Source organism: Leptosomus discolor, chromosome 2 (genome assembly GCF_034619465.1).
Source record: "Leptosomus discolor isolate bLepDis1 chromosome 2, bLepDis1.hap2, whole genome shotgun sequence".
Taxonomy (NCBI): Eukaryota; Metazoa; Chordata; class Aves; order Leptosomiformes; family Leptosomidae; genus Leptosomus; species Leptosomus discolor.
In genome coordinates, this window is record NC_141392.1 from 125,107,081 (window position 1) to 125,130,219 (window position 23,139).

The following is a 23,139-nucleotide window of genomic DNA, read 5'->3' on the forward strand; positions in this document are numbered from 1 at the left end:
ACATGCACTCTTCTTTGTCTGAAGGTACTCTACTAGAACAAGCAAAAGTCAGGATTATTCATGACTTCTTCACAGATGCTAAATTCTCACACTACAGTCAGCTCCAGTTGGCTGAATATATCTGTACCACAGGTGGTTCATGGCCTGGCTTCATTTATTCATGCAGCACTGCTGTTCCCTGTTCTCAGGGTATACCATGACAGGAGATCTAGGAAATTTAAGAAAAGCTAAAGCTCTGAGATGGGAAACACAGTCAACAACCTTGCTACGCCTTTTACCAGCCAAAACGCTTTTCACTTGTGGCACTAAGGCACAATCAGTGTGGGGTGTAAAGTCTCTTTACCTTGGGGCAGAGGAGACTGAGGGGTGACCTCATCAGTGGGGATAAATACGTGACGGGCGAGCGTCAGGAGGGTGGAGCCGGGCTCTGCTCGGTGATGGCCAGTGACAGGACAGGGGGCAACGGGTGCCAGCTGGAGCACAGGAGGTTCCACATGAACATGAGGAAAAACTGTTTCCCTGGGAGGGTGGCAGAGCCCTGGCACAGGCTGCCCAGAGAGGTGGTGGGGTCTCCTTCTCTGGAGACATCCAAACCCCGCCTGGACGCGTTCCTGGGTGACCTGCTCCGGGTGGTCCTGCTCTGGCAGGGGGGTTGGACTGGATGATCTCCAGAGGTCCCTTCCCACCCCTCACATTCTGGGATTCTGTGTGACCCTGTATGCATGCACATGCATTTTCTCACTTTAGTGTTTTGTTTCAAAGGAGTCTCGGTCTGTTAAGAGTGGTGCTTCTATAGGTAAAGACTAAGGGTGGGGGCTGCATGCATTGGGCCATGACGTGAGAGCACATTACGACATTTGAGGATAGAAGGCTCGCCAGGAGAATACTGGGGGATACTATAGAGCAGACGGAGTGAAAGCTTCACTCTGCTTCACAGCGTGAATAGGAGTGGTACCCAGGATGAACTATTCCCAGAACCACATGCAGGTTTCATCTTAAAGGGAACCAATTGATCCTTTCGAGAAGGCAGCTTGGGAACAAAGCAGTACGCAGATAATAAAGACCAAAAAAAAAGAGAAGAATCCAGGTGTGAATTTCTGTAGTAGACTATAAATAACCACTACAGCCAAGCAGCACACTACGCAGTGGTTTTAAGAGGGACTATGTTAGCTATGAAAAGTTCTTCTACATCTAAAAAACATGCCCAGATCTTTAATGTAGCAGCACAGTAAAATGATCTTGGGTTTACTGGTCTCCAGAAAGCAAAGCAGTTGATAATCTTCTTATCTGCCACAGGGATAAACACCATCACACTTGATGAGTCTGAGTATAACCATTTTGATGTTTAAACCCCTATGTTTGTCCTCTCTTGGCTTGTCAGGCACATTCCACTGAATAACACTGAGTTACTCCCATCCTGCTGTGCAGTTGGACTCTATAATATTGTCAAGGTTTGTCTGGAGCCTTGGGTCATACTGAGCTAGTATAAATTAAGAGACAAAACACGGTGCTAATAGCATGCAAGAGAGTGATACAGATGCCAACAACATTCAACCAAATCAGACTTTCCACCCCAGAAGAATGAGTCAATAAAAGCTGTACGACCACTAGCCTGAGTCTGCAGCGAGGCTCCACGTTACACCTTTGGATACACAGAAAGACTCCTTGCCCTTTCTGCAGCTATGTGTCTTTAGATAGTGTACCTAATTACAAATACATTTCAGCATTTCACTCAAGTTATATCCTTTTGACTTGAATGCGTGACTGCTACTACATAATTCATAACATGATTCTCAATAATTTTCAGTCAAGGTTCAAGCAGAAATGTGTCACACTAGGATTATATTATTTATGAGCATAATGTTGGATTTAAGCCAATGACACACCAATAAATTTTATCTCAAAGCCTGACATATTGCATGCTGTTTTCCCTGGCTCACAAACAAATAACTATGGCTGTTTCAAAATTACTTACCGTTCAACTCAAATCAGAATTTTTTTGTCATTAGTTCTTATCTTACTTGAAAAACTGATCATATTATTTCTTTCTTGTAGATGCTGAAGTCTATTTTTCCCTTCATTTCTAAAGTGTGTCCTGCACAGAAAGCAAAGTCAGGTGGTATTCTAAACGAAAATTGTGGAACAAAATGCTGTCTGACCCTCTTAAAGGGTGGCATTTTCACTCTCTTCTAAAGACAAAAGACTTGTGTGTGTGACCCAGAAAAAGCAGAGAGCCTGTATTAGCCAGCATAGATTGCCATTGAAAATAATCTAATAATGTGGGCCTCACCCTAAAAACGAGGGTAAATAATGTACCTGGCATATACTGGGATGTAAGGGATTCTGTGAGAAACACTCTAGAAGTGATTCTTCCCAGCTGACCTCACAGGCACTTGAAAGAGAGACCTCTAGGCTGTGCTTCCGCACACAGCCTCGAATAACTACAGTTAGATCTCTACAAACAGGCGTTCACATGTGACACAAGGTGTCCAAGCTCCCATGACGGTCAGCGGAGATCCAGGGTTCGGTGCCGATGCATAAATAAACCTGGTGTCATCTGAGGTGCCTTACGCAGCAGTTCTGCACAGCACATATGACATTAAGAGTGGCACATATGACAAAAGGTAGACCTGTGTCCCTGGAAGCTGGGAGATCAAGGACAATTTCACATACATATTACACTTACATTTACCTGCACATGGAATCTCTAAACAAAGGAATCTAATATCATCTCCAATGTCCTACATAAACCGACCTGGCTTTCATCTCCTGGCTCAAATGAGTATGGATCTCCTGTGAGACCTGTATCATCCCTGCCAGCCCCCTGTGGATGTCTCAAATGCCCTAGGACACCTCAAATGGCAACATATGCAAATGAAGCAATTCCCCCTAGTCTAAGCTAGTTCTTTAGATAAGGTTTGACAGAACAAGGCACCTACAGAGGGTGATTTATTCCTTTTTCTGAGACAGCTGTTATGAACTGACCTCCAAATGCATTTTCTCTGACTAGGAGAAATTCTTGAAGACCACTTTAGATTGCATACCTAAAATCCATTGAGATTAATTCCAGCCCGATGAGTTGAAAGCACCAATGAGATCAATACAAAGATTCTGGTTGACTCCACAAGCTTCAGGAGCATTTCTGAGCATGTATTTTAGAAGTAGCGGAAGATCTTTGTATCTTCAATTTTAAGCAAGATATCTAATGATACACCTTTTAAGACCACCAGTAACTTCATCAGGTGAGAAAAACTACTGAAAATCAGGAAAATCACTCTAAATTATCCCAAACTGAATAACCCAATAATAAGCAATCCATGTTTTTTAATATAGGATCCAATTTGCTCCGTCTCACATCCCCAGTTCTAACACTGTCAGTCTGTGACAGCAGTCTTGTAAAGATAAATCCATTAGGATCTGTAAGATGCACTGACAATACTTTGTGAATGTCACAGTATGTCTAAAATTATCAAAACAACACAATTTTAACCATCCAAAAAACCTCCTTATACAGTTTTTCTCTGCTGTTGTAACTACTGACAATTAGCATCACATTTTTCATGGCTGAATAGAATAAATCGCCACCGTTCTGTATGTTTTATGCTACGTCACCATGCTCTGTGCTTTATTAACAGGAATCAAAGGATAAAGCTGACGGTAAATGTGTATGTTTGTATATCCCAGCACATAAACACACACACACACATACATATATCTCCTGCAAAGCAGCATAAATCTGGGGAGGGCAGCCTCTAGTCATTAACAGGATAATTTACTTCTATTTCGAACTTAAACCAACCCAGAATGATGCCAAACATATGCTCACCCTAGTCACTGATTTATCCCTATTTATCACTGGCAAGAAATTACTTCTCTGCAAGGCTTTTGCATTGCTAAAGTAATCTAGGTGTTCTTGCTGGCTTTTTGCATAGAAAATAAAATGTATGTTAGAGACAATTCCTGCCATTGGAGATTACTGAAAGCCTTATCCCAAAAGCTACAAATATTAACTATGTCTCTTCTGCTCATTTCAGTGGCAAAGTCCCCAAAACATAATTAAATGGTCGTTTTAAGGTGAGTGATGTTGATTGAAAAGCTGCAAACTGATTTACTTTCAAAAACCTCTGGATCTTCACTAATGTGCAATACACACTCTAAGTGGAAACCCACACAAAGCTAAATTCTTCGTGACCTCAAGAAATCTAAATTAACATAAACAAGTCCCTGATGGAGAAGGACAGATATTGTGTTTGAAGGCCACATTACTTTTGTTTTCAGAAGCAAAAAGAAAGAGAGACGTGGAACCTTTGAAATAAAAGAACGTTATGAAGGGGTGTGCTGATCAAGGACAGCTTTCACTTTGCATTAGGGATATTTTATTGTCCCTTATTAGTGTTTATAAACGTCAGGAAATGTCCTTGGCAAAGGCCAAGCAGACTGTAGCATTTTGCATTTATCTGAGTCTGTCTTGCATAGTGCTCTGCAACTGGCCACCACGAAGCTGACGCATAGTGCTACCAAATGACATCACCAGCATTTAAGGCATAACGCCTAGGCTGTAGGACAAGAGAAACTGAAGGTTTTGATTCTTAAAAAGTCCTGGCATTATGTTTATTTCTGTGTTTATCACCTTATCTTACAACAGGCTTAGGGGAAATTTTTCAGTTCAAGGCTTCCCTGGTTAGACTTTTAAATCCTAAACAGAGAAACTTCCCCGGCAACTGCTTAGAGCTGACGTACCCCTTGAAGTTTTAACCAGCAAACCAGAGCATAATACTTCAGGCAAGACTACGAGAAAGATGTCTAGGCAGTGGTGGCAATAGGGATAAACCAGGACCGGAGAGCAGAGGCAGGGAATTAGGTTGTGTTTCAGTTCTTTGGAAGAGGCAACAAAAAGACACTGGCCATAAGTCAGTACCTGGGAGATAAAAAAGAAAATGGGAAATACGGATATATTTCTTTAATAAACATCCTGCAAAGGAAAGAATAGGAACATGGTTTGGTTTAGGGATGGAGCAGCCTCCCTTTAGGCAATCCCTTTTTGTTATGCAATGTCTTCACGAGTTTATTATCTCATTCCAGAACCGTGGAAAGTTCACTGTCCATTTTTACACCACCTTGTGGTCACAGGACAGCATTAATGCTTCAGTGCTTCACAAATCCAGCCAATTAGTACATTTTCCTTCACTTTTCCAAGATGTTGAAAAAGAATTAGCATGAGAAACATGAATCCCTTCTGGAAGATGTTCCCTCTGGCTCTCAATTCTTCCACAATGTGATCCTTGTAACATCTGGTAATATTGCTGTAGATGTTTCTCCTACAATTTGGGTCACAGCACACACACCTGTTTCAACATCATGAAGTCTTACATTCTCTTCAGATAGAGATATAATATCTTCTGACATGTGGCATGGTTTAAAGTTTTCTTCTTTTTCTTTGAGCAACGGAGAAAAATCGTTTGTTCAATTTTTACTGTCTACAAAAAGGGTATTTCTCTTGGGGTCCAAACTTTGTTTCCTGTTATTTCCTTTTCCTGGTGAAAAAAACCCAGGACTTATCATAAAAATGTAGTAATTGAAAACTCAGTCGGACCAAAAGACTTCCTAACGTACTTTCTTATCTGACATGGCCACCAGTAGCTGTTTCAGGAATGAGTAAAAGAAACTCTATAGAGTGATCCATTCCAAAGAAGAGCAACAAAGTTGGTGAAGGATCTAGAGCACAAGTCTTGTGAGGAGGGGCTGAGGGACCTGGGGGTGTTCAGCCTGAAGAAGAGGAGGCCGAGGGGAGACCTTATCACTCTCTACAGCTGCCTGAGAGGGGGTTGGAGCGAGGTGGGGTCGGTCTCTTCTCCCAAGGAACAAGAGATAGGACGAGAGGAAACGGCCTCAAGTTGCACCAGGGGAGGTTTAGATTGGACATTAGGGAAAATTTCTTTGGGACAGGCTGCCCAGGGAAGTGGTGGAGTAACCATCTCTGGAGGTGTTTAAAAGACAGATAGAGGTGGTGCTTCGGGACATGGTTTAGTGGTGGACTTGTCAGTGCTGGGTCAATGGTTGGACTCAACGATCTTAAAGGTCCTTTCCAACCTAAATGATTCTATGATTCTTAAACACATCATCCCACTTGCAAGTGAAGTTATTTTCATGTAGTTGAAAAGTTGCCCTGATCAAGCCTTTATTAGAAAGGGTCGAACCACCCAAGAGCAGGTCATTTTTGAGGAGCTCAGCTTTCCAACTGCATAAGCCACACAGGTATGGGTGTGCTGCTGCACTGCAGAGGCAGCTGAAGAGGCCACAAAAAAGACTAAGGAACCCCTGGCTCTGCCTGGTGCTAACTGGACAATCTTGGTGTAATCCCATTCAAGTTTTTTAATAACCTTTGGCAGCAGTGGGAATTGCAGGAATACGTAGGGTACATCTGAATCTCAGGAGGACATAACTCAGGCAAAGTACAACAATAATATGGCTCTATAGAACTACTGGAAGTGCTGCTGTCTAATAAGTGCAGAGCAGAAGGTGAACAAGCTTGGATCTGTCTGCCAACTCTGAAACGTCTGTAATTAGATCTTATCAGTTTCTTAGCATCCTACTTCCATCTATATTTTGTTTACATCCAGAAACCAATTATGCCATTACTAGCCAGTGTATGTCAAGCAAATACAACACAATTTAGTCTTGTATTTAAAACGTGTTATAATGACAAATCTGAAATATTGCCAGATTTTACTAAAGGTAAAAAAGAGACCTTCTATGAACGCACCATATGCACAAAGCTTCCTCTTAGATAAATAAGGTAGCATATAAAGCACAGTGAATACCCGTGTGCTCTGGGATAAACAGGAGGCTTGCAATAGCAGCAGTTGATAAGAAAAATATGCACTTAAAATTCAGAAATTCTGACCAGAAATATTTCCGAGCATAATACAGCAGTGCATGTAAATGTGCTTAAAATGTGCAAAGCATTACAACGGTACTGACGGAAATATGAATTCTTGAAAGTTGCCTATGTTCAGCAGCTTGGAAGCATTTCTTTTTTCATTTTTTACACCTCTATCCAAAAGTTGATTTTGGATTGCTTCTTTTCAAAACGTAATCAGTCCCCTAATATACGTTCAGGTTTTGACTTTTGGTTAGGTTTTTGGTCAAAATCGTATAGGCAAAATACTTTTAACTGAAAATATCTATGGCCACAAAAACTACAAGAAAGCTTTCTGCTCAGGCATTTATTGAATGGCTTCTACTTTACCATCCATAACACAAGCTCATAACATCTAGATTTTCATCTGTTTCAGTCACTGAACTTGGGAACACACACACACGCACCCCCCCTCTTTACTTCAAGGGACACAATGATTTTTGATATAGCATTCTACAGCGTCTCCAGTGAGGCTGTGAGCAGTGCCTATGCACCTCCTATGCTCTTAGTGCTTCAGTATTAGCTGGAAACTGGATTAAGAGGTCATTGGATGGTTAGCATTAAAAGATTTCCATTAAAGAGTCACCCTCACCCTTGAAATGTAGCTTTTTCACTGTTGTAGAAACAAGGACATTATTTCTTTATTCTAATGAACAACAGGTGCATCTTAAGCAGCTGAACAATGCTAACAGACAATCAGAGAATCTCAAAATCATTTAAATAGTCTTTTGAAAACTGTGAGGTTCTGTTCTAAATGGGAAAGCTGCAGGAACAACGACCCATGTACATTCACCCTGTACCCTGATCAAAACGAGGAGTCATATCATAAAGTAAATAACACAGCATTAGTAAGAGCATCTTGAAGGCAGTTTTGCAGAAGATGGAGCTATGTAATGCAATCTAACTGCGTTTTGCAAGCAGCTAAAAGGATTAATACTTACAACCCAGCATTGCATTTCATACTGTTGCTTGTAGTGGTGAATCTAAAACTATCCAAGCACTAGGAAAATTCACTGCAAGGAGGCTATATCTACAAAATCATATGGTTATTTACCACCTTTTAGCTTTTGTAGATCTTTTTGAGGAAGAGGGACTACTTCTTAGCAAGTAGTGCTCTTCAAGCCTTGTCCCTGTGCAATCTCAATTAAAGGATTAAAGGATGTTTCTGGAGAAGAGGTGTGAAAAGCCCCCTCTTGCTAAGGCAGAGGCAGAAAGTCTACCAGCTCAGACTAGCTCAGTTTCTTCCCCCTAGCTTATAGAATACTCAAACACAAAGAACTTGCTGTTAACAGGAGTATATATGTATAGGATGAGTAACAACCTGAGGAGAAGAATTAGTAACAGATAATTGTTTTCTTCTTTGAGTGCTCCTTTTCATTCCCATTGACATGGGGCCAGCAAACGCTGCCCCCGTGGAGGTAGCACAAGTGAACTGTAGCTCCATTTTTCTATACCACGTATCAGAATTGGGTGCCAATGCCAACAAATGACAACAATTATCATCAGAGTCATGTTTGTATACTATTATATTTCAGGTCTAATAGTAAAGCTAAGAACATGTAGGTTTTCCATTTATTCACAGCACAGATGGCAGCAGCATGAGTTTTCACCACCTAGCCCAACATTTGCAATCACAATCTTGTGGGAAAATCTAGGGCAATTTAAAAATGATGAAAGGTACCAGGCTTGACACGAATGTAACAGAGTTCCTCAGGAATGATTCAAAGCGGGATGTTTAATAAGATTCTGTGCTCTTCCAATTACATCCTTCTGTATATAGGATATTACTTTCTACGAAATTTTACAAATCGTGTACCATCGACAGTGATACAATCAATAGAAGCTCTCCACCAACACCCACCACAACCACCGGAAAACTGATCTGACCATCACACAGGTAATAAAGGAGGAGCTTTAAAAAAATGTAAACAGTGAAAAAATTGCATCAATGTCAGATTGCTCCACAACTCTCTCACCCTGCCCGCTGTAAGAAATTCAAAGAATCCTTGAGGTCCCTTCCAACCTGGTATTCTATGATTCTACGTCCAACTTAACCTTAAAACTCGAAAGGTAACATGCAACCATTTTCCATTAGCTCCAAAAGAAATACGCAACGATCTCTCATTCCACCACTCCAACACTTTTTTGATGTTCCCAAACTCCACAGACAAGGGAATACTGGCAGAAAGACAATACTGGGTTAGAGGAACTCTAGAGTGAACTTGAAGATATGGCAATAACTGAAGGGTGACACACACAAACCATTTCTGCTCTTCAACTTTCAACTACAGAAACATTAGCTTCACAGGAAATTTGACACTTACTATGATTTTTTGCAATCATCATTTGAAAAGATAATTTTTGGAGTAATAAATTAGTGCCCATGGATAACTTAGCCCTTTGCATTCCAGACAAGATCGCTAAATATATCAGATGCGAATACAGCTCTGTTTGAAAACAGATTAAGATCAACAATTCATTCCAGACAGATATGTAAACTGTTTCTGCACAAGAACTTTCAGACACTGTGTTTTTGAAATATTTATGCCACGTCTTTTCTTTTTGTAAATGAGACCAGATCACCATCGCTAAGCTCAATGACTGAGAAAATGACATATTGACATAGGCTACCTTCCCCTGTAAAATACAGATACATAATCTTTAACATCAGTAGGGATGATTACATTATCTAATGTGATCTACCATATCATTTAGGGAAGATAATTTCTACTGCTTTTGTCTTTATAATGTGTTTTCTATTGATGAATAACCTCAGGAAGCATTTGGGGGGAATGGGGTGCCTGACACAAGTGTCTAGGTTCATTCTGGGTGCCCTACAACTATGGAGATATCCACACTGCAGGACTACAGGAGACCTCCATCCCTCCGGTTTGGCAGCTGGCAGCCTGGTGAGCCCAAGACATCTGAAACCTCTAGTTAGGCACCCCACTACCTGTCCCAGTCTGTATCTGAAGACATGACGATATGCAGATTCCCTTGGTTGCTCTGGTAGTTTGTTTCGGTGTTTCACCTTTTTTGCTGCTGCTGTTAATAAATTCTGTCTAATTGCTCAACAGAATGTGAAATGTATTTTAGTATCTATCTCGGAAACACTGCGTGCAGGTGTGAGATGACCTGCTAATGCCTACCCACTACACCCCTGATTTCATACCTGAAGGCTGCATTTATTCTTTTTGTTACCTCACACCGGGCATTTACCTAGCGTTGCTGCTCAGAATCACTGCTTTCCAGGGTACATCCTCCATTTTTATATATTTGTTGTCATACACATTGCCTTGCAACTGCCAAAAATTTTATATATATGTTATTAGAATGGGCCCAGGTCAAAAAATGGTGATGACTGCTTTATACACCTGATCTGCACTTGTTATGATTTAGAACTCCATCGGCTAGATGTATCAGGTGTATGAAAGCGTGTCAAGTAGTAATTTAATATTTACTTCAACATCCCACACTGAAAAACATTTAATAGGATAGAATTAATTTCCTAAGGCACTTTTGTACCATCCCGTAGAATTTAATAGAGAATGATATCCTTTCTAAACAATCCAATCTTATACTTCAAAACAGGGTTAGGAAATTTTTCATTCTGTGTAACAATAAGTTTTAAGAATAATAGTCACAGAAATCCACTTTTTTCCTCCCTAGTAAATTCCAAAGGCTTGCCCTTAAGGAGTAAGATGAGCACATTCTGAAATGACAGCTCTGACGATTCCCAAATTTGGGTAAAGTCCGTATCTTGATTAAAAAAACCCTTGATTCTGATCTATTTTAGGATGTTTTTTTCTTCCAGAAGTAACCAATTTCTCCAGAGAGAGTTTTTTCCATATTTTACAAAGGGGCTCAAAGACTGACATTTTCATAGAAAATAGTCTAGAGACAATGAAATTAAACATCCTCTCTTTTACAGCTGGCCACCTTTCCAGCTCTGCTGGCACCCAATAGGAAGTCTACGGGACTATTCACAAAATAAAGTGCAAACAGCAGGTTTGGTCTGGGGCATGTAAATGGTAACAACTCTGCAAGTACAGTACATCCCAACAGTTTGATTTCCTTGCACGACTTCAGGTGTGGAGAATGATGGATCACCTTCAGAATTTTGTCTGAACTAATGAATGATCTTACAGGAATTATCACACGTAAAATGCCACTATTTTGGAGTTTTTATGGGATAAAATAAGGGTTTAAATTTTCTGTTTGTACAACTCACAAAAATACTTTTAGTATACTTCTTTTGGGGCATGGACGTCTACCAAAATGATCAGTGGCTTTAGCTGATTGGAGTAATTAGAAAACAGCAATAGCAGCCCAGATTCGAAAACTCCAAGGACTCGAGCTGAAATGAAGTAATTTGGCATGTAGTAACACTATACAGCTTAGAGCTTTTATTTTAAAACTGATGTCTTACCAAACACAGCCATCTGTGTTCCCTCTGGGAAAGGTTCTACCATTCTGTTTCCATTGACATGATGTTTATCTAGAAGGGGAAAAAAAAAAGTCAAAATGTAATAGAATATATGCTTTGCATAAAACCAACCGTTATTTTTCTTACAGTCCTACTGAATCCTGAAGTTCTGATTTATGATAGCCAACCTGTACAATTAACTAGTATCACAAGAAGGATGTGGGCCTGTTGGAGCACGTCCAGAGGAGGACCACAGAAAGGATCAGAGGGCTGCAGCACCTCTCCTACAAACACAGGCTGAGAGAGTTGGGGTTGTTCAGCCTGGAGAAGAAAAGGCTCCAGGGAGACCTTAAAGTGGCCTGGCAGTGCTGAAAGGGTGCCTCTAAGAAGGCAGGGGAAGGACTATTCACAAGGATTTGTAGGGTTAGGACGAAGGGTAATGGTTTTAAGCTAGAAAAGGGTAGGTTTAGGTTGGACATTAGGAAAAAGTTCTATAATATGAGGGTGGTGGATCACTGGAACAGGTTGCCCAGAGAGGTAGTGGAAGCCCCATCCCTGGAGACGTCCAAGGTCAGGCTTGATGGGGCTCTGAGCAACCTGACCTAGTTAGAGACGTCCCTGCTTATTGTAGGGGGGTTGGACTAGATGGCCTTTAGAGGTCCCTTCTAACCCAATACATTTTATGATTCTATGTTCTGGAATTTCACATCCTCTCAGTCTATTTTTCAAAAATACTGTCCACAAGTCCCAGGATATAAACTGGAGATGAATTTCAGCTTAGTGCTTAAGACAAGTCAGCTGATACTAATGTGACTACACATACAGAGCAATATTTAGCAGCAATCACTGTCAAAGGTGGAGTACTCTTGAAAGCAACCTCTTCATGCAAGCAGAAAAAGCAGGGAAATCATAATTATCCTTTGCTGCTAGGACATGTTGGTGCTCAACCACAAGCTTTTTTATAAGATCAAACATAAACTACGTGCATTTTCTGCATTAGTGTGGCGGGTTGACCCTGACTGGCTGCCCATTGCCCACCCAGCCACTCTCTCACTCTCCCTTGTCAACAAGAAAACAAGATGGAAAAGCTCGTGGGTCGAGGTAACATGCATGAAGCTCGCTTACCAATTATCATCACGGGCAAACCAGACTCGACTTGGGGAAAATTAATTTATTTTATTGACAATTGTGTTTGGGTAGCGAGAAACAAAGACAATTTAAAACCACACCTTCCCCCCACCTCCCCTTTTCCCCAGTTCAACTTCACTCCATTCCTGACTCTGACCTTCAGGCTCACAGGGCTGTTTCTCACACTTTTTTCCTCACTCCTCACTGTCATGCCATGTTTCCCCCTTTCTTACACATTTTGCCAGAGGCACCACCAGCCTCCCTCGGACGTGTGCTGTGACGGGGCTGTTGCTGAGCTGACTGGAATTGGCTGGAACTGCTAGTTCCTTGCAGGTGCCACCCCTGCAACACTCCTGCTACCAAAACCTGGCCATTTACACCCAATACAACCAGCAATCTGTTTGCTAATATAAATATTCATCCAACATACTTGAATGCCACATCCATTCATGACAGACCACACAGGTTGCCCTTTACAGCAGTCACACCTTGGACTGTTTTAACCCTATTAAATTCCTGCTGCCACTGGAAACCACTGTAAGAGATCAAACGTAACTGCTGTCCCATTAACCACCGCTTAATCAAGAAGGGGAGAGGAGCACAAAATGAAAAACAAAACCCATCGCGCAACTGTCCTCAGTGACTTGGAATCAGCAGCCCCAGTGCCTTCCAGTTCCCCCCAGGCCTCTGCAATGGAGATGTTTTTCACACAGGACACTTCCTCTATGCTCTAGACAAATTTCTTTCATTTTTCTCAGAAAACTCGAGGCATGACACAAAATTAGCAAAACCGCACCCGCTGTTTTCATGGAAACTGAGAATTTGGTCCATTTGAGGTTTACTTTAGGTAAACTGGACTTTCCTGGCCACTACGGCTACCCGCTCTCAGGTGAAAGACCATTTTTTCTACAGAGCAGCTGGGCTTTGGGAAATCTGGTCTGTGAAAGCAAACAGATGAGCTACAGCTCTCACAAGCTGCAGGCTGAGACTAACCTCTGTATCCTCACACAAGCATACATGAGGACCTAAGACAGAACACTGTCTTTCCTGTGTGACCTGCTCTGGGCGAACCTTCTTCGGCGGGGGAGTTGGACTAGATGGTCTCCAGAGGTCCCTTCCAACTCCTCCCTTTCTGTGATTCTGAAACACCTTTCCAAAGCATTTGTATAAAAGTCAAATCAAGATTGAGGCTTTCAATCTCAAGGAATACAAAGCATACAGGGAAGTGCAATATTCTGGCGTTGCTGGTGCTCACAGGGATTATTTCTATGCAATAAAGTAGCAGCAGCCTGGCTTTATACCCTTCGTGACAAGATGGCTCCCAAGGGCTAGAAACTGCTCAGTTTCCAAACTAAATACTATATTCTTCACATCCCCATGTAGTTCTCCTTCGTCCCAATGTACTTGCCTCAGCATAAAGAAAATTCTGCTCCTGGTGATCATACTGACTTATCACTATGGTATAATCAGGGTTGTATATAACCTGGAAGTGTTGTATTTATAACCTGGAAGAGAGGTCTCCAACCTCCAAACGAAATAAAATATATTGATCCACAACAGAAAATTCCCAGTCCTTTTCACTGGCATCCCCATACTCACTTCTTTATCTATTAAGATTCATTGTCAACAGCAGTGGTAAGGAATAAAGTCCCCTGAACCCAAAATACAGGTTTCTGTTCTCAAAATACTTTCCAGGGAGAAAGCCAAGAGATTTTCTCAGTATGTGCATTATTTTACTTCCTGTAGTACAGAACCTGGTGAGGAATAAAACAGGTCAAATTAAGAACATGGGATTGCCTTGCGAATTCTCTGAAAGCAATATTTTTCATTAGCAGGTAGGCATCGCACGGTACGGATCCCAGCTGGCATCAAACATTTATCAACAGTCAATGAGAAGGGAAAATCAGGGTTATCCGCAATTGGAGCTAGAGGTGCCATGAAGTCAGTTGTTTGCATTTAGGAAGATTGAATGCCCTGTGCCACACAAGCCAAGCGAGAGGCTTTAGGAAGGAAATTGTTGGGAGGTTCTGGAGTGGGAGTAATACGACCAGAGCTGTACAAGGTTTTAACCTCGTTAGCTATAGCTTGTGTTACTAACATGATCTACAGCCATCTGAGACGAGCGAACAGACAGAAAAATTATGAAACATCACGCAAGATCAAATAAACTAACCCTGTCCTAGTCCTGATAGCTGCCTTCACTTAAAGAGTGAATGACATATATGATGTATGAAGCAGTTATCATTTCAAATGGTGAGGCTTTCAATATATTAAAATTAAAATTAAACTTTTAGAGGTGAGATGGGCTTGAATGAAAGTAATATTTGCAGAGTTCTCAAGTTGTCTTCTAATACCTTCACGCTTTTGTTTCAAAGATCTTAGCCAGATAAAATAATTCATTTTCTTGTCATTCATACTTTGTTTTATAATTTTTCCAGTATTCCCTGGCCCCTGCCTAGATGCACTAAATAATACCAAAAAAAAACAAAAAACCAACCAAATTTAAAAGAACTTTCACAAAACAAATATTCAACCTACATTCAAATTTAGGAAGAAAGTAACAACACGTAAGTATAAAAAGCCTCGCAACCAGTACGCTATTCAAATAACATTGCAGTTTGGGGCTTTTTGCTGAACAGTTTTTCTTGTGAAAACATAAGCTTTAATTCTCACCTAAAAATTGGATTGAGTAGCTCCAGAAAATCAGAAATACTTTGGCCCCATGGAATTAGAAAAAAATTAGGACTTTCCCTGTAGCTTGCCAACAGAGAGAACAAACGATTTTTCCAAGAGCATTGTCATTCCAGAGACAAGAGCTTACAACAACTAAAATAAAACTTCTTGTTACAGAGACGTGGAAGGGTTATCAGTGAGCGCTGAACTGGCTATGAGATGTTAACTTCAGCTTCCTACTGATGGAAACAACACATTTCACCCTAATACTGTGAATATTTACAGGGTTAATCCTTTAGTAGACTACAACAGCATTCAGGCACCTGGAAAAGTAGAATAGGGAGGACATGGATGTCTTTACATTATTTTCTTGATCTTCTTGATCCTCGGGGTTTCAACAGAAAGGCAACTGGCGAGGAACACATTTTTATTTTTGTTTTATTGCTATTCAAGCTGTCAGCATTTTCATGAACGTAACTTCGCAATCAAACAGAGGACTTCCCCTCAAAACTGCTAAATGCTGCTCCATCCTCAACTGCAAAAGCTCTCTACCATTTTTCAAACCGAGCCTGAGAAATATCTGCAACATGCTTCGCTCCCTGCTGAACAGAACTAGAATGCACTGAAAGCAACACATCCTGGAGGTCCTGACATTCAGCTTTAGCTTCAGGCAAAGTCTGCTTTAGACAGGTGCAGTGCCTGGCCTGCTCTCCTTAGATTCTCTGGATTTTTATAGAAATCATTTTTCACAGATCCTCTGTATCTGTGAAACAGCATAATATATGGAAAGATAATCAAAAGTTGCTAAACAGGTCCTCGATATTTCTTCGGCATTATTCAGTCTTTGCAGCCTATCACTCAATAGTTTCTAACACAGTCCTACAATTGCCCTTTGCTAAAGATTCACTGACTTCAAGCAAAGTTCTGTCCACACACGGATTAGGCTCTATCTGTGCTCGTGCACGATTAAAATAAACAAGTCATATCTAGGAACTACTTGAGGCAGTGTTAATTAGCCTAGTTGAAATCATGTTAGATCCCATCCTAGCAATTTCCAGCGTGGACAATCAAGTTCCAGTGCCTGGACCTGTTCTCTGGCACATTTTAATTTATTAGTATACACTTCATTTATCTTCACAGTTCCATGTATGTCAATGGTATCACACCTGTAATAGATAAATTTAACAATGAAAGATGCTCAAATGGGAAAGTTTTATAAAACATTTCCTTTCAAACCAGCCTGACTTAGGTTCTAAACAGATTTACTCTTCTGCTAACAGCCCAGAGGAAATTTAAAGCTCGGTTAAACAAAAACTCACTGCTGTTAAGTTAGATTCCTAATAAAGTCATTCCCACAAAATTGATAGCACTTATCAGACCTTTAACAGAATCAAACTTGCTATTATTAGAGGCTGAAGTTTGTGCTTCTTTCTTAAATATGCAAAATTAAAGCACCGATCTAATACAGAGCAGCCAGTCACTCACCGGCAAAATCCTCTCTCACAATAGTACAGATGAAATGAAAGTTATACCAAGGATGAAATCAGCAGTGCAGAAAGTCTATACAAGGCATTTTGCATAACTGAAGATATCCGAGAAGAACTCTAGGTTAAGATACCCACAGTCATTAATGAACATGAGTTCTCTATTTGTAGACCCAAATGAAGCTGCTTAAAAAGATTTGGCTTCCAGAGAATGCTGATCCAGCGTTAAGTGAAAATCAGAAATTTTCTGGTCTCAAAATATTCATCTCAAGCAATCATTGTAAAGATTTGAGAACATTTATTTTTTATTAGTAAAAGGTTCATATGTTCTTCATATTTATCTTTTGGTTTTTAAACCATTAGGGAATATTTAGACTACATATCCAAACTTCTTTTATCAGAGCAGCCAGAAAGTTATTATTTTTAAATGAAAACTGAGATTCTCACATAATCAAATTAATCCAGGAGTAGGGGTCATATTTATACACAAGGACTGTTAATTTTCCATGGTAAGCACAGCCAGGAATTGAATTGAAAATAGCTGATTAACCAATTACCATGAGCCTCCTCCATCTCCTACCAGCACAAACACGATGGGTACATGGGGAGAGGAGGAGGACACGGTAGAAGCAGTGACGGGGTGAAGGAGGAACTTCCTAAAGCAATCACCTGCTGCTTGAACGACTCCTTTCCCCTTTCTGTCCTCCCTTAGACTGCTTTTCCTACACTTTACCACCACAGTGGAGGTTTTTTCTCCATTGGCTACACCAAACACTCGCTCGGCTGTCGATGCAGTAGCTAGATCACTGAAAGGCTGGAAATTTCAGACAGAAAACAGAGAAAGCAGGTCAGGGGATATAAGAATTTTGGAAAAGAGTGATAAAAATAACTCAGCAGTTATCATTTCCAAAAGTGGCACATAAGTCATGACATAGAGGAGATGCAAGATGGGCACCAAAGAAACATAAAAGCGCTGCTCGCTCTGCAGAGCGTTAGCTGTGCATGGCATGTACATATAATATTCAGCGGAGCTGCCGTATTTATTTTGAATAAAAGTTTTGAGGCAATAAAGGGGCATAAAACTTAGAGCCAGGCCTGTGTGAAAAAGACTGCTTTCATCTAAATAAAGAGGGGTGAAGAAAAATGTTCAGCGTTGAATAAGCAAGTTATTTAAATGCCTCCTAAATTTTGGATGTGAGAGGAGTATGTCACCCGCAGTCACAACCCCACCTCTCTAAAGCAAAGTAACGAAAAGTAGGATGACAGACGCCATTCGAAAACTCGTAACATGGAGACAGACTGATGGCATTTCACTTTGACCTACAGCTGCTGTGTTCTTTTCTCTAAAAATTCATTGAATGCCCAAGTTTAACTCCGACGTCGGAGTTTGTACGCTCCAGAAAGGCCACAGTGAAATGAATGCTACAATGAGAAGACACAGATTCATTGCTCCTGTGATGGCTGAGAAAGTTTTACTGCTTTAGGAGAAGACAGGATTATCAGCAGTCTGAAGGCTGATGTAACAACAAATCTAACCCATAGCACAAGACAAGCGAAGCGCTTTGTGAGAAGTAAGACATTCAGAAAAAGCTCCTCATGGCATGATTGGTAACCCACTGCGAGATACATGGGCTATCAAGCTTGATCATCCCCTACTGCTTTTTCATATAACACTTTTTACTGCTGTGCACCATCAATATACAGTACATAATTGAAGGCCAGTGGGTTTCTTTTCTGTCTCGTAAACAAGAAATTATCTAACTTTTATTTCCAGTGAAAGACTGCAACATTTAGAGAAAAATGGTGGAAGTTTGGGAGTGCAGTGTTACCATTTAACATGTGATGAGTAAAAGGTCTGTAAGTGTCACCAAAGAGAAGAAATCCTAAGCTAAAGAAGACTAAGTAGTAAAAATAAGGAATTCACTGCCCTTGGGTAAAAGTTCAACACAGGTGACACATGAAAATTCAGTTCAAAGAAAGCAAAATTAGCCTCACTTACCAGTATTGGCCAAACAAATATTTTCTTTTAAATGTAAACATTTAACAATTTAATTTAGCCAGGACATGTCAACAGAGAATGAATATTCTTTTTTTCAGTCATATCCTTTACAGTAACTGTATCGAAGTCTACAGGCAGCACTTAATTTATTAACAGTGAACTAACTCTACTAAAATGTACACCTCCACCAGGCTACCCGGCCTGTGGAATTAAAAGGCAGTAGGAAATGTGTTATTCACACTTTCAAGTATAAAACATTCTCAACATCTCTAAAACAGAACTCCATTTCCGTGTATTTACATGTTACCTGATGAGAGCTTCATTGCACTTCATTCACCTGGCTTAGGAAACAGGGATCTGACCTTCGCTGAACTTGTGCCTAAAATGAGGTACCTGAGTAAATAACCTGATTCTAAAAACTTCTGGGCTTCCAGAATTTCTGTTAACTTCACTGACAGCCACAACTGCCCAGTTGTTTTGAAAAACAGGTCATTCATTTATGTACCTAAATACGAATCTTGAAGCCTGACTTTTCAAACCCTAGAAGGTTGGGGTTATTTTTACTGTACCTTACCCCTGCTAAATTTTTTAACAGTAATCGTTAAATCTTTTTTTTTTTTTAATTACTAAACCTCATATAAATCTTTTAACAATTGATTCATCCAATTTGAAGTCAATCTGACTAAATACTGGTTTGAAAGCCTAGCAGTCACAGAGCCAGAATCTTTCTTTGTCCTATCATTCCCACTAGACATGGCTGATAGTTTGATCAAAACAGTTATTTGGATTCCTTTGTCAGTTATTCGAGGAGTAAGCCTGATAATTCTTTCACATGAAAGCATAAATGCAAAACTTTTCACCATCTACCTGTTTCATAACCTAGAAGACATTTCCTTAAAAAAAAGGGTTTAATACTCTAATATGGTATCTGTTGTGTATGCCAAGGGGTGTTATGCACGTACTATGTACCAAATTATGTCATATATGAGGATTTTATAAATTGTACAAGGATAGGATTGTTGCAGTCATTAACACTGAAACAAATACTTACTTCTTCAGACAGAGGGGAAATCTTTCACCTTATTTATGTCCATCTCCTCTCCCAAGATCTCCTGGATATCAGAAAATGCTTTCAAGAGGGCTTCACAATGCTTTGGAAAGGACAGAGGGGAAGTCTGGCTGTTAAAGAGAGAGCTCGTAGGTACTGCCGCTGAAGGAACAGGAATTACCTACTAAATCCCCCCATTTCCAATCTAAACTGTCTAAAACCACCCATTCATCCTTGTCCCTGAAGGTGGAGCCTCTCTTCATCATTTTGGGGATTTCAAAAAGCTACTCAACGGAAAAATCCATGAAAGCACAGATTCAGCAGGGGCATGCTCTTAGAGGACCAAAGAGAGGCACAAGAGGGAGAGGGCTGCTCTACTTCAGGCCTCTGTGGAGCTAATAGTGGTATTAGATGTGAGATTTATGGCTGAGTTTCATCCATAAATTCTTCATAGCTGGTGATGAAATAGAAGCTCTTCTTTATTTTCAGGTCTAGTTCAATGAGCAGAACTGTCAGTTCTGCAAGCTCCTGTGTAATAAGAAAATCTAATGTCATATCAGATGAAACCCAAAGTGTTATGTTTCAAATCACTTTGTCTCCCAAAGGATATTTTCAGCACAGGGACATTGCTGCCCAAACCCAGCCATTTACGTTTCCAACACTGACAAGTCATTTTGGTTCTCAGCATTGGCAGAGAGGTGGCGTACATGATCTACTGGGTTTCATTCACCTCATTTCTCTAGTTCCATCCTCTGTCAGTCAGTAGAGATCAGCTGTCAACTCATTACCAATTAAAAAGAGAGGTCTGCTACGTAATGGTAATTCACTGCCTACAACTATTTGTAATACTGTGTTATTGTGCTCACACGGTGGTTCCCAACTACTATTAAAAAAGCATGGTATCATTCAATGGAAAACATTAATTACAAATTTTGTTGAAAAGTAAATAACTTTGCTTATTAAAATAGGTCAGGAAACAGAGAGTGGTAGCTGAAAACAGTTTTGAAATGTATTCTGGGGCTGATGTCTCACAATGTGACACACTGTGTTCTGCTGCATCCATTCTATCAAACAGATTACTACACAGAAACTGATTGATGCTACAAAATGTGATGCGTCCTAGCACAGTATGTCAGTTCAGACCCCAAAACACATAGGCTCCTCAAAAACCATAGGTTCTGTTTATCGAACAAAGGCGAGATTATCGCACGCCGATTTTGTTCTGCAGCTCTTCCTGGGAAATGTACCAAGAGGAATGACAGGAAAAGAAGTTTTTAAAAATGAAACTGAATTCATTTCTTGGAAGAGGGCAGTGGAGATGCAGAGGAGGAGAAACAGCGATTTTGAAAATTCCACTCTACTGGGGTTTGCAGATTAGGGGCTGAACAGCTGCGCCTGTGGTTGTGTGACTGTGCTAATAGGAAGCAGTATGTCACGCAGCTACGGACCACGAGGGAAGCAGGCTGCACAGCGTGAAAGGGTAGAGGGGCTGCAAGGTCAGAGGAGACCGCCTGTGCGACGGGGAAGACGGGCTATAGGAGCACGTGTGGGGCAAGGGGGAAAGGCGGCTGTAGGGCTCGGCGTAAGACCAGAGAGAGAGCAGATGTACATACTGGGTGGGGGGTAGTGGGTACGTGGCAGCTGGGACAGAGGATGGTGGGGCGTCGGGGTAAAATATGAGGATAAGGGATATATTTGGGGTATGACCACAGGACTACAAGAACAGACTCACTGCTTTCAAGGAGACAAAGCCACATACCATTGTGTGACTTTCACACACAGAAAGTACGTGAGACCTAGATAAAAAGGACTGCTCACATCCTGACTGTACCTACATGTGCTGCTCAAGGTATTTTCTGATTTTGTAGGCCAGGTGTTTGAGTTTTGGGGTTTAATTTAACATTAAGGTTAAATTAAATACGCTTAAATGGCGATTCGTGCCACTTGGCTTTAGTCATCTACAATGGATATCTGAGTATTCAGCCTTGGATCCCTCTGTACTCTGGAAAGAACGAGACACTTGTGTGGTGATTCATCTGACACATTTTGGATGTTTTCTTCAGGATAAAATGAATCATATTTAAAAATGTCAATTTCTGAGCACTGATTATAAGGAAACTAGTGACAAACTCAGATGAATTCCACCTATATCACCTCCAGTAATATCACTGAGATTTATGATCTATTCAGTGGGAGGATTATATATACCTGTGTGTACATACATATTTATTAAAGTATAGCCTTGACACCAACGGAGATTATGGATTGTGAACCGGGACAAATGTTAACAGTAAAACATATGATCAAAATAGCAAAGAAAACAATAGCAGAGGAAAATAACAATCCTATCTACAAGGGCTGCTAGAAGGCAGTCTATCTCACAAGTAGTTTTGTTGCTGTACTGCAGTAACAGACCTCCAATCAATACAGTCTTCACTCAGCTCAGACAGGTAACATAGACAGAAACATATTAGGCATGTATATTGTCTATATATGTGTATTAGGTACACACACTAGTCAACTCCTGTAGTATTTTTGGGATAGTCACATCATTTCACTTCCCAAAAACCTAATTCATGGAGTTACGACATAACATGAAAATCTCAGTTTTCATTTTTAAAACCTAAGCTTTTTAACCTGCCTGTCAGGAGATTAAAAAATGGAGAACATCCAGATTCAAAAGTTAAAAATCAAACAAGAAATTCAAGTATTTTTCTCCTCCTAAGAAGATCCACAGTGTTCAAATGGTCAAGATTTTATCTTCCTAACACCTCTACAATATGGCTCCACTACCTACATGCACAACAAATCTTTTGTTTAGGTTCTCATTATCTCCCACTTCGATTGCTAAAATATGCTTTCCTTGAGACCTGAGAAAGGCTCTCTGGAGCACCAAAATTTCCCAAGAATATTGCTGCTGCAAGGAACAGTGTTCTAGTCCATCAGTTTGACAATGTCACTCTCCTCTTCAAATTACTTCTCTATTGCACCAAGCAGAAGTCGCTTGGCTACTTTCAAGGCCCTCCTGACTGAGCCTACACTGCCACCCATTTTTCATGCACAAGCTGAATGTCATGTTCCACCTCCGATCACTCAGAGACACCAGGATCACTCTTTACACTTCCTAACAAGTTTTCTCAGCCTTTCTGTGGTACTTCCCCTTACGGTAGGGAGGAGATCCCCATAACAAAACCAGAGCTCCCTCCTTATCTCCTTCTTCACCTGCTTTAGCAGGGCGGTTGGGCTGGATGATCTCCGGAGGTCCCTTCCAACCCCAGCCATTCTGTGATTCTCTGATTCCTTAAACTTCCTCTAGTTATGGAAACGCGCATGAAAAACCTGACACTAGTTAGTCTGCTTGTACGTAACGTATAGTCAGGTTGCCAGTACACTGACTGACAGAGACTTCAGCTGTCTGTCAGTCCTGTATCGCTGTGTGGTAACCCAATTCAATATCATGAA

General features: G+C 40.7%; 1 protein-coding gene across 1 annotated transcript in view; it reads right to left on the bottom strand.

Moving 5' to 3' along the window:
• MSRA (methionine sulfoxide reductase A) overlaps positions 1-23,139 on the bottom strand; it is a 291,532-nt gene that overhangs the window by 165,792 nt on the left and 102,601 nt on the right. Inside the window, exon 2 of the mRNA XM_086461695.1 lies at positions 11,349-11,417. Coding sequence (XP_086317821.1) covers positions 11,349-11,417 — 69 coding nt within the window. The remainder of the gene's footprint in view (positions 1-11,348; positions 11,418-23,139) is intronic.